The 11,827-nt window shown below is 46.3% G+C and overlaps 1 protein-coding gene across 1 annotated transcript; it reads right to left on the bottom strand.

Annotated features, from left to right (window-relative positions):
- Positions 1 to 6: 6 nt before the first annotated feature.
- On the bottom strand, positions 7 to 11,428 carry LOC149306655 (aldo-keto reductase 1B-like). Its single transcript, XM_089538200.1, has 10 exons — positions 11,323 to 11,428; positions 4,316 to 4,483; positions 3,816 to 3,932; positions 3,630 to 3,707; positions 3,330 to 3,446; positions 3,038 to 3,144; positions 1,983 to 2,061; positions 1,793 to 1,876; positions 1,270 to 1,358; positions 7 to 610 (listed from the first exon to the last, which is right to left on the bottom strand). The coding sequence occupies exons 1-10, from the start codon at positions 11,392 to 11,394 to the stop codon at positions 568 to 570; spliced, it is 954 nt and encodes a 317-aa protein (XP_089394326.1). The 5' UTR covers positions 11,395 to 11,428; the 3' UTR covers positions 7 to 567.
- Positions 11,429 to 11,827: the final 399 nt, after the last annotated feature.

Here is an 11,827-nt window from a genome sequence, read left to right as displayed (position 1 = left end):
AGAGCGCTCGTCTTCTTTGCCACCCCCAAATACAGCCACCATTTGAAAATGCAATTGCAATATGTTCATATAAAGCAAGCTCAGCATGCAAATGAAATCAATCTTTTCACATTCAACTAGCCCATCCTACAAGTCCCATTCCCTTGCTGTGTCTACTTAGACACTTTCCCCTCTTCTACGTATATGATGTTCCAACTCTAGAGAATGAGAAGCATTGATGGTTGGTGAAATTAGTGCTATTTTGGCTGCTGGCCGGAGAAGACGACAGCATCCTTGCCATTCCTCTCCGCATTTCCACTCCAGGAGCATCTGTTGCAATGGAGAAGGTGTCATATACATAGACATCAGGGTTAGGCAGATACTGAGAAATGTGCATTTTCAATCCCCTTCCAGACCTTCATGCAGGGAAAGGGTTTTCGCTGATGTCCCATCATGCAGGGAAGATGAGTGGCTTGTTAGCCCAGGGCTAGCAAAATGCAATTTTTGGCTTGATTAGATAATGAAATGCAGAAGCTGGGTCCATGATTTCTGTGCTTGGGGAGGCATACAGGCTGCGCCTCGAAAGAATCACTCATCCTTGCAGAATGGATAGTGCTTATGGTGGCCCAACCTAGGAAAGAAAGGGGACATTAGTAAATTGCTGGGAAAGCCATGGATCTCGCATGCCAATGTTTTGCTTCTGAGAGTATAAAGGGTCCCAAAATGCATATCTATGTCTAGCCAGATGGGATGGGAGAAACTGGAAAACATCAGCTTCCAAAAAAAGGAGGGCGGAGGAGAAAGAATGGTCTACAGGTGCATCTCAGGCTGCATCTGCACTGCAGAAAGAATGCAGCTTGACACCACTTTTTACTGCCTTGGCTCAATGCTATGGAATCCTGGGATCTGTAGTTTTGTGATATATTTAGCCTCCTCTGTCAGAGAGCTCTATGGCCACAGCAAACTACAAATCCCAGGACTCCATGGAATAGAGCCATGGCAGTAAAAGCAGCATCAAACTGCATCTTGGAAGCTAAGCAAATCTCAGCATTGCATAGCACTGAGCCATGGCAGTTAAGGTGGTGCTAGATTGGGTTATTTCTGCAGTGCGGATCCAGCCTAGGAGAATTTCAAGCCCTGCAATTACATTGATGTGCCTCTCTTCCAGGCCCAGCTGGGCTTGTCCTAGCACCATGTTGTGCTCTATATAGCACCCATCAAAAAGCATCACGCAGTTGCCACATGGCTGCCTATTCGCCCTTGCTGTGCTCTTCTGCATGCATCACGTACCCCAAGAGGTCCCAGGGAACAGCGCGCGCTCCGTAGTGAAGGGATGCCAGCTTTTTCATCTCTTCATCGGTCAGGGAGAAATCAAAAATCTACAAATAAGAAAAAAAGGAAAGTCATAGTCAGAATCTTAGAACCTTGCAAAGTTTTCCTTTAGGAGGAATCAGTATTGGAGGGGGAAGCCAAACCAAAATAAATCCACTGACTTCTGTGAGCAGGGATTGGTTTTTTAAATGAAGATACACCCTCAAAGATATGGACTTCATAAACTCAAGACCTCAACCTCGCCTTGCTTGGAAATCACTGCCAATAACTATAAAATAGATATAATAATTTATATCTATATACAAAATATGGAACGGATTATCTGCCCCGTTGGCCTGGGAAGCCACCAGCTGCCACTGTTTTAAGCATCCTCCTTCTGAACTGTGGGCCTTGGAAAAGAGAAGTCAGCCAAGCTTCCAGTCCATAACATCTTCAGAATGGGAAAACGTGACCCAAAGGGTTTTAAAAGGTTCTGTCTTACCTTTGTATTCTCAATGATGTGTTCAGGTGTTTGGCTCTTTGGAATAGTGACAATGCCACTCTGAATATTGAAGCGGAGCAGAATCTGTGAAAACACCATAGAGTTGGAAGGGACACCAAAGGGCTGTCTAGCCTACCCACCCCACCTGCGCAAGAATCCACTGCGGAAGCAACCTTTGGCCTGTACGCACCTGAGCAGGGGTTTTCCCATGCTTCTTGGCGATCTCCTTCACCAGGGGGTCCTCCATGCCGTTTTTGGGACCTGGCTTGCTGCAGAGAAAAGGGTTTTTCAGAAGCTTGCTAACTAAGATAATTCCACTACATTTTTTCAAAACCCAAATTAACACAGTTTTAGTTGGCTCAATTGACCAGGTTGAGCTGTAGGTTATTTTGGTTTCACAGAGTTACTCCACCAGAGACTGACTAAAGAGGAAAAACTATCATGCATAAGCCCTGATGCTAATGGACTCACAGCATCCCTCATCACTGGCTGCATTGGCCAGGGCTGCTGGGAGTTGCAGTCCAAAGGCATCTGGACGGTGCATGACTCCTACCATTGGCCTATCCACTGAACAGCAACTCCTCTCTTTATGAATAGCTTCTTGGGCAACGGTTTCTTCTTGGCTGCGCAATGGTAGCCATGTGGCTACCAGCTATAGCTCTGCCCCTTCGACCCAAAGAGCCACCAGACCAACTCTGAAGTGGGTATAATGCATTACTGGACTTTTGGAGAAGAAGCCAGCTTCCCCTTCTTTCTTCCTCTGCAAAAATGCCCATCACAAATACAGTCAGCCCTCCTCATTTGCAGTTTTGACTTTTGATTATTGATGGATTTGGTAATATGTTCTCTCTAGGAGTCTCTAACACTTTCAGTGCAGCTCTGCCAGAGGATGACCATAGAATCATGATGAAGGACCTAGAGAAAACACTTCTCTAGGCATTTGTAAGTCTGGAGGACCTAGAGATACTTAGATAGGTGTTCTCTCAGGTTAAAAAAAAGTGTGGTCGTTGTGTTTTTTCCACTTTCATGGGGGTCCTGTGCCCCTCACCCCAGCGAATCTGGAAGGCCAACTGTGGTCAAAAGTCCAAGCACTTGGGTGGTCCTCAGGCCCAACCCTCTAGGAGTCCACCCTCCCTGGGTCCAAAAACTGACCCCTTGGGCTTTGGGTCAGTGTGGCCACAGTTGATGGGACATGATGCTCCACCAGCATCAAAGAAGGGTCCTGGCCAAAGAGTGGAGACTTACAAAGGAGTCTGGGGCGACGTCAGAGGGCTGTATCCGATGAAAACCAACCCTTTCCCCTTGACAAAAGGAACCAGCTTGCTCTGGGTCTGGTAGATGTGACGCTCTGCCTGCGGAGGAAAGGAAGATAAAGCATCAGAGAGACGAAATAGTAGGTTTCACAATCCCTCTGCCCTGCAGTGGGGTTTTGAACCCAGGGCCAGTGTTGTTACCACTGGACATTCTCTCCCATCAAAGTTACATTTGTCCATCCTGATGGCAGAATGGGAAAAAGATCCAGGCCTGGAGGACATACCTGGAGGACGTCAGGCTTAATTCTCGAATGAGTGAGCAGCCTCTCCAGCTGGTGAGTGTTGAAGTTGGCCACTCCGATGCTCTTTGTCAGGCCTTCGTCCACCATCTTCTCCATCCCCTGCGCGAGAAAGAACCCAAAGCTACATTAATTCTGCAGTGTAGATGCAATTTTAGATGGAGAAGGAGAAAGAGATGCAGTAGATAAAAGCTGTTTTCCCTCTTGTCACTTTGAAAGCAAAGTATAACCTTCCCCTTTTTCAAACTGCACTCTGGTCCCAGAACATCTGGGGTCCCATCTTACCTTCCAGGTGTCCAAATAATCCACGTCACTCATGACAACTTTCCCATCCTTCTGTGGAAGGAGATCTCCTTTGACGTTCTGCAGGGAAGAGAAAGAGGCACCGTGGACAATGGGACATGGCAAGTTTGCTTTGCATCCCTCCCTTGCCCTCCAAGGGCTTCCATCCTGACCTCCGGCCCGTTTTACCTTGATGCCCATCGGAGAGTGCATGAGGTACAGATCCAGATAATCCAGCTGCAGAAGTTTCAGGGATTCCAGGAGAGCAGGCTTCACATCCTCTGGCGCATGGAAACTGTTCCACAGCTGCCAAGAGGGAAAAAGAAAAGTTCACATTATTCATGACAGCCGCCTTCAAGTATCAGAATGGATGTCCTCTAAAACCGGTACTATTCAAACCTTGGACCTCCAGATGTTTGGGACTTCAGCCATGCAGGCAGAGGCTGCTGGGGTGGGAGCTGAAGTCCAAAACATTGAGAAGACCAAAGTGTGAGAAGCACTGCTTGAGAAGTTGGAGTAAGTTTGTTTTCTGCTGCTCCAGAGGACAAGACAAGATCTCAAATTCAACTTAAGGAAGAAGATCCTGATGCTCATTTGACACTGAGAAAGTGGGATAGAGGGGATGGTTTATTCTCCTTCTTTGGAGAGCCACTTTTTCTCTCCCATGTTTTCCCAAATATGCCTCTCACCTTGCTAACAATGAAGAGGTCCTCTCTCTTGACCAGGCCTTTTTTGAAGACATTCTGGAGGCCCTCTCCGATCGCCCCTTCGTTGTCGTAGAAGAAAGCGCAGTCGATGTAGCGGTATCCGTGCTTCACGGCCACTTCGATGGCATGCTGGACGATTCCTGGAGGGGACTGGCGAGAGCAGAGGAGCCAAATTAATGTACTGAACATATTTTGGGAATACGAGGAGTTGGCAGGCCATTCATGAACCCAGGAGAGGTCTTTTGGGGTCTGGATGGGTGGAATAGGCCACCAGAAAAACCCAAAGGCTGCATGGGGCATAAGGATTTGGGGATGACTCAATTGCAGAAGAAGAAAGGGTGCATTCCCCAGCACCGATGCCATGGGGATGGATGGCAGGAAGCAATGCCCAGGGCTTGCCCTTGCAAGTTTAGGCACAGGAAGGATGCCAGGAGGGCCCTTGTCAGGTGCCAGCCTCCTCTTTCTCTCCCCAGAGAGCTGTTGGGGCTTTAGAAGCTGTCAGAGAGTTCCCTGCCAAAAGTTTTAATCTGCTGTCATCTCCCTTTCTCTCCCGGTCCACTGAACCTGGCAAGAAGCAAACAGGTGGAGGGCTTTGTGAACCCAGAATCTGCCAGAGAGAACAAATAATGCCATGGCAATGTTTGATGCACAAACACTGTGTCACTCTGCTTAAAAGAGAAGGCTGCCAAGCTTCCCAGGCAGGCCTTTGCCTTTGGCACCATCAGGAAGAAAGAAGGGTTTCCCCATCATTTATCCCCAATGCTGGTAACAACTTCTCTTGGTATGCATTCCTATGTGCCAGCCAAGCTCTGGATAACATCACAGAAGTTGCATGCCTTCCAGTCATTTTGGTGACCCTAAGGTGACTATATTATGGGCTTTTCTAGGGCTGAGAGTGTGTGACTTGGCCAACATTGCCTCGTGGGTTTCCATCACTGAACAGAGGATTGAATCCTAATCTCCAGAGCCCTAGGCCTGTGTTCAAACCACTGTGCTATGCTGCCACAGAGGTAAGCCCCTCAAACCATCAAGAAGTTGGCAATCCTATGTGGTAAAAGTATGGAAACCACAAGTTTGGAATCCATTAATAGCTGTTTTGAATCACTTCTGTTTGTTTGAGCTGGGAAGGCCAGGGATGGCTGGGTGCCAATGGAGTGGGAAGTCCATTCCAAATTTGTTTGGAACTTAAACTTAAACGTAAAACTAAACTTAAAAGAAGGTGCGTAAGCTATTATGGAAGTAGATTCAGCATCGTGGATAACTCCCATAAAGGTATAGACAAAACCCCAGAGTGGATTCACTGGTCCACCAACGTCAGAACCACCCGCTTCGACTCAGAGAACCACAATAATAAGGCCTTTCAGCCCAACCTTATTTATCCTATAAGCTCTTATTTATTCCAACCCCCCCCCCCCGCTCCACATTTGTTTAACTGAGCTTTACATTGGGTGCATAAGCAGAATATAAGTAAAAGTATATTTGCACTAAACTTTTGTAACTTCTGCATACCAGTTCAGTTGCCAAGCCTAGGAATCCTGGTACTTTTAGCCCTTGTTTAGTTTTAGTTGAGCTCTACTCTCAGTGCTTCTGAATCAGTCTGAGAAAGGCAGAGTCTGAGGATTAAATCAGCTCCATGTTATAATGCAGACAGGCATTAAGGGACTTTGGGAACTATAGTTCAGAAAAGGGGAGTGGAGCATGGCTTCTCAGCCTTTGGTCCGCCAGTTCGTTTTGGACATCGCCATCTTCCATGGTGTCTGAAGCTTCTGGAAGTCAATGCCCAAAACAAGAGGAGGGCTGAAAGTTGAGAACAACTGGAGTAGAGTTTTTGAGCAGAGAATTCAAAGTTCTCCAGGAAACTGCAAATCCCAGAAGCTAAAAGAGGAAACAACTACATAGTACTGAGATACACTGGCTTTAGACATTTAGTAGTAGTCCTAAGACCTCTCTGCTTGAGGTCTCATGCCTCCCTGGCTCTGTTTCTTTGTGGAGGAGGAATGATTAAGTCAACTGTGTGGCTGTGTCCTTAGCTGACTTCTCCTTCTCTAAACAAGCCCTAAACGGATCCAACTTGGAATCAGTGGAGAAAACAACATGCAACCGAAACTTGTGCCGAAAAGCTGGTTCCTGTTCTGTGGGCCAACTCTGTGCTGCTCCATTCATATCTTGTGGGGCTGGGATGGGGTTTAGCTGGCAGAAGGGCCTGGCATGGCTTTTGGAGAAGGCTGGCCTCTGTTTTTGCTGAGATTTGGGGCCCGATAACGCCCCCAACGCGGCAAACGCTGCCAGCCCTTGCAGAACAATAAAGTATTGACTCGAAGGGTTGGTTGGACAAGTGACCTCTCTTGCGGCCCAGATGCCTTCAAGACAAGGGATATGCCATTCCGGAGGGCGGTTGGCGCAGCCAAAGGCAATGCATGACACAGAGGTCTTGCTCTGTAAACACCTGGGCATGTCAAACTGCAAGCAATTCTGCACTGAAGTGGAAACAAATATGGTCCCATCTGGGGAAATCTGGAGGGCGTAGATTTAAAGCAAAAGGTCTGAACGAGAAAAAAGAAATCAGGATGGAGTGGAGGGGGAGTCCTGGGCTTCTCAAAGGCCTGACCGCCAGAAGAGGATTGTACAGCCCTCCAGATGATAACAACAACAACAACAACAACAACAACAACAATAATAATTGTTGGATTGCAGCACTCCTCTCCCATTGGCTATGTTGTCAGGGGATGCTGGCTGTTGCAGTCCAACAACACCTGGGAGGCTGATTTACTCCTGGTTTACAAAGTCCTTCATGGCGGGGCTGGCCTTTCTAAACATCTTGAAGGAGACTACACCCAGAACTTTGAAAACAAAAATGACTGGGTTACGATAAGACTATAAGAAATATAAGAAAACGATTTTGGGAATGATGATGAACTGGGAAGAAAAGTGATGATAATTACATAGGAGAGAAGAAAAGAACAAATTAGTTGAACAGCATAGGAATACCTGTTTTTAAAGAAATGGGGATACTAATTTCACTAAAATGTGCAATTCTGCAAATAAACAGAGATGCTCAAGGTCTGGAAACATCTGGAGAATTCATCAAATGTGTTTTTTGAATTGCAGCTGTATTCCGTAATTTTCAAAGCCTTGCTTTGCGTGACTGCGGTGAGCTTCACCTGACGCACTGCACACTTTTTGTCCTGGATGCGTCTCCGCTTGATTAAATTCGTTACAGAGCGCTGAATTCCCCCCCCCCCAACCCTTCCACATCTGGACTTGTTTTAAGTTAATTTGGGGCTTGGCCTCAGGAAGGATTGTTTAGAAGCCATGTCAGTCAAGGGAAATTAAGTGGAATTTAATCACGGAGCCCAGCCAACAGCCGCCATCTTGAAAGGGACGCAAGTAAACAAGCCACCATTTTCTAGCATATGTATGAAGTCCACCGCGGCGCAAACCGTTGCTGGATATCATGACATTTTCAAAGTTGTTTTTTAAAATGGCCCTTCAAGATATGCTATTTTAAAACTGAATAAAGTGACTTGTTCCCTTTATGGATCAAGTTCAGCTCGAATGCTCCAGCCCTGGAATAATACATATGCTAATGCATTCCAGGCTGGAAGAAAGGTGCAACTCATTAACATTGGGATGTTTGAAGCATTTCCCAGCATGATTTAAAAAGAACACGTGAAAAACGCTAAAAAGTACTCGGGGCAAAGACAAACCTTGATGCAAAGAGTTTTAAAGATTAATATGCGATTGACTGTATTTTGCTTTTATGGAAGAACAACTGGAGGAATTATTGGAAAAGGACGATGGGAGAATAATCGCAGCAGCAAAACTGTCATATTCGGATGGAAAGAGCGCAGCCCACTAAAAAAGAATGGTTTTTAAAAGTCAACAAGTTTGCAGAAATTGACAAATTAGCTACTTTGATGAGAGAAAAATCTTTAATAACATTTTAAAAAGAGACTGGAAGCTCCTGACAGACGTTTCTTTGGTCGGTCGGGGGATGGAAATGAATTGATGATAGTTGGTTTTCAAAATTCGGAGAGATTATAAGTGGAAGAAGGTTAAGAGTAGTTTCCTGAGAGAGAGGTTGGGAATATGCTATATAAATGCATAACCTCAGAAGAGATTGTTGTGAGTCATCTTTGTATTTTCTTCTTCTTATTTTTCTTTATAGGGCTTTAACTCTCCGCTCAAACAGTTCTGGAACATGGCCACAGAGCCCCCAAAACCCACAACAAAACTACAAACGGTGATGCTTGCTGAAATGTTGTAACTTCTTTGGAAACATTTCCCTGTGCTTCCTTTGTTATGTGCCCCCAATTTTTATCCTCGACCTATACAAGGGTCATGTCCAAATCAATAGTTTTGGCCCCCAAACCTGCCTTCGACTTATACATGAGCTTGGCTTATAGTCAAGTATCTATGGTAGTTACTGCTTGTCTCCATCGCCTCCATGGGAGCCCAGGCATCTGTGGCGGCATCTGGGCTCCACCCAAGAATGAATCCAAGCACATCAATACATGGAAGTGTCGTTGTGCACCATTGCCCTGCACTTTTGTCTCCACTTTTTGGGTTTTTTCTGAGCAAGATAGGAGAATAAAAAGGGGAGGAAAGGGTTTTGCTAAGCAAACCATATCCTTTCCATGAAAGCAGGCAGCAAGGGCCTCAGGGCAAGGCAGCGGCTGGAAAAGCAAGAGGATGATATGAACTGGAACCTTCTGGGGTTTGCCTGACTTTTCCAACAGTAACCCAAACCTCTGTTTGATGTGAAGACTTGGCATCCCATCCCAAGATGAAGACTGCCCACCCTATGCTCCGGTAAGGTCTTGGGGAAGGAGGAGGGGTACCTCTCTCTATTTTCATCTCTGAGGCTGCCTCTGCACTTTAACATTGACTGTCATTGGGCAATACTGGGATTTGTAGTTTGGTAGACATTTAGCCTTCTCTGCCAGAGAGCTCTGGTGTCACAACAAACTACAAATCCCAGGATTCCATGACAATTAAAGTGGTGGCAAACTGCATTATTTCTGCAGTGCAGACTCTCAGTCACAGCTATCTCCTTTAAAAATAACTTGCATAGAGCTGGCCCCAGAAGAGTTATAAAAATGAAGAAGTGAGGGGGAGGGTTAAGGAGATCAAAAGTGCCCCATCGGCTCATCCCTAGTCTGTGGTCACTGCCATGTCCGCTGTCTCCCCGAATTGCTTCCTCGCTCAGACTGTGTGTTGCGGCAGAATTTGAACCAAGGATCCCCTTTTATTTGAAAGTCTGCACAATCCCAATGCTCTGCCATCAAGTGGAAATGTATTCAGTTGGTCGAAATCCTGCCTGCATTGTCTTCCTATGGGAGGGGATTGGAGAGATGGCTTTTGCAGGTCCTTGCAGCCCAATGATTCTAGGTATCTTTCTTTTCAGTCTTAGGAGGCATGGAAGTATTACATTTCTCAAGGCTGCCCATTCGAATGGTATTGCTTTTCGTCCCTGCTTCTAATTCATCCCCCCAAAATGTGGGCGCTAGAGAAAGGCACCAGCAAAGGATGTGGAAGTGAGAGTGGCAACCAGAAGCCTGCTGTTTCCCTTGTGTAACAACGGTCGCACCATCAACATAATGGTGCAAGAGGACAATTATAATATTAGGTCTTGCAATCTTAACAAAACGAGTGTCAAGAGCTCCTGAATGGACCAACTGGAGCCAAGTCCTACAGAGACCAGGAATGTTCAGTGCCTGCATTGTAAAGGTAATGATCGCTTTGCCACCCACACAATGAGATTTAAATTAGAGTGAAAAAGTGCAGTAATAAAGCCCCAAAGAATACCCAGATTCTAGCCATTCAGTAGCAAGAACTCTGAAAAGAGAAGAAGTTTACCAGTCTCCAAAACAGCAGTCTTGCTGGTGAGTGATGCTGGTGTAACGGTGCCAGTCGAGGCAGATGGCCGGAGGGGAAAGGCCATGGGCACACTGACTATGGAAAGATGGATCGCCCCGGAGAAACTGGTTGCTCAGAACTTGCAGGTTTTGTTTGCCTTCCTTTACGGCCATGCAACACTGAAAAGCATACAATTGCTGGTATGGTGTTTCTACAGGACCCCAGCCAGAAAAGACATGATGCCCCTGGGAAAGAGTGTTTTCTGAGACACATGGCGGAAGTTGGAGGCTGAGTTCCACCTGCGGTTCTTTGCAAGAGCCAATATAGAATCGTGGTTTGAATGTTGGACTACGTAGACCAGGTTTTCACCACTGGACTATGACTGGAGACCGCCGCTCAGCCAGGGAAACCCACTGGGTGACCTTGGGCAAGTCACATTCTCTCAGCCTCAGAAGAAGGTAAAGGCAAACCCATTCTGAACAACATTCAGGGGTAGCTGCGTTGGCCGTTTAACAAATGCAAACAAAAATCCATCAGTGATACCTTTATTGGACAACCGAAATGCACAATAGACTTGTTGCAAACTTTTGAAGCCCCACAGGCTTCTGATGAAGAAGCCCATGGAGCTTTGAAAGCTTGCAACTAGTCTATTGTGCATTTTGGTTGGCCAATAAAGGTATCACTGATGGATTTTTGTTTGTATCCATTCTGAACAAATCTGGCCAAGCAAACATCATGATAGGTTGACTTTAGGATCGCCATTAAGTCAGAAATGGCTTGAAGAGATATACTTCCACCACCTCCAAGGTATATACTTCCACCACCTTGAAGAGATATACTTCCACCACCTTCCTCACACCCAACCCATTCCTTTATTCTTCCAAGACATTGCTATGGATGCATTTCTAGCACGCTTGTCTCTCTGGCATCCCTGTCTGTCGCATCAAACGCAGAGTCCAAAGTGGGAGAAAGTCCTGACCACCAAGAGACGCCTTTGCATCTCATGCTCAGATTTTGACCATCCGCGCCACAGGAGGGAAAAAAAGAACAGAGTATGTGAAAGAGAAGTGTGATCTGGAAAAGAAAAGGAGAAGAAAGCAAGAGTTTGCTGCTGCCGCCCTTTTGCTTACCAGCCAGGTGCCCAGGCCAAGCTGCGGGATCGTCTTCCCGGAGGGCATGGTCAGGAACGTGGTGGACGCCATCTCGATTTTTCAGGAAAGCTTTGGAGCGAGTCTCTTCCAATCTGCAGCATTTTGCCTCTCCAAGCCCTGGGTTTTTATGCCCGATCCAGTGGGGCGGACCAGGGATCTGGGGATTAACTACACCCACATGCCGCCCAGTTATTGGCTAGATCTGAGGCCAATAAGAAGGCCTGAGAATCCAAAGAAAGAGAGGGATTTTCTTTCTTTTCTTTTTTTGAAATCAAATAAGATGCCAAAACCCAGCGCCCAACCCTTCAAGGAACACAAAGCCTCATTTGAACTTTGTGCCATCTTCTCAATAGCTGGGCTGGTAGGGCGAGAATCCCACTTTACACTGTGCCAGGATTTCCAAGAGAAACCTAAACTTTTCCTTTTTGAAAAACGTAATGATGAGTAAGCAACGCAGTCATTTTTTCTCCGTTCCAAATTGTTC

This window comes from Sceloporus occidentalis, unplaced genomic scaffold, assembly GCF_023333645.1.
Source record: "Sceloporus occidentalis isolate IW3139 unplaced genomic scaffold, rSceOcc1.0.p SCAF_9, whole genome shotgun sequence".
Classification (NCBI taxonomy): Eukaryota; Metazoa; Chordata; class Lepidosauria; order Squamata; family Phrynosomatidae; genus Sceloporus; species Sceloporus occidentalis.
This window is presented reverse-complemented; position numbering and strand designations above follow the sequence as displayed.

Coding starts and splice junctions, on each gene's coding strand:
- LOC149306655 (XM_089538200.1), bottom strand. CDS start 11,394: ATGGCGTCCACCACGTTCCTGACCATGCCCTCCGGGAAGACGATCCCG. Junction 3,447..3,629: donor ATTATTTGGACACCTGGAAG/GTAAGATGGGAC, acceptor TTTCTCGCGCAG/GGGATGGAGAAGATGGTGGA. Junction 2,062..3,037: donor ACGTCGCCCCAGACTCCTTT/GTAAGTCTCCAC, acceptor TTTTCTCTGCAG/CAAGCCAGGTCCCAAAAACG.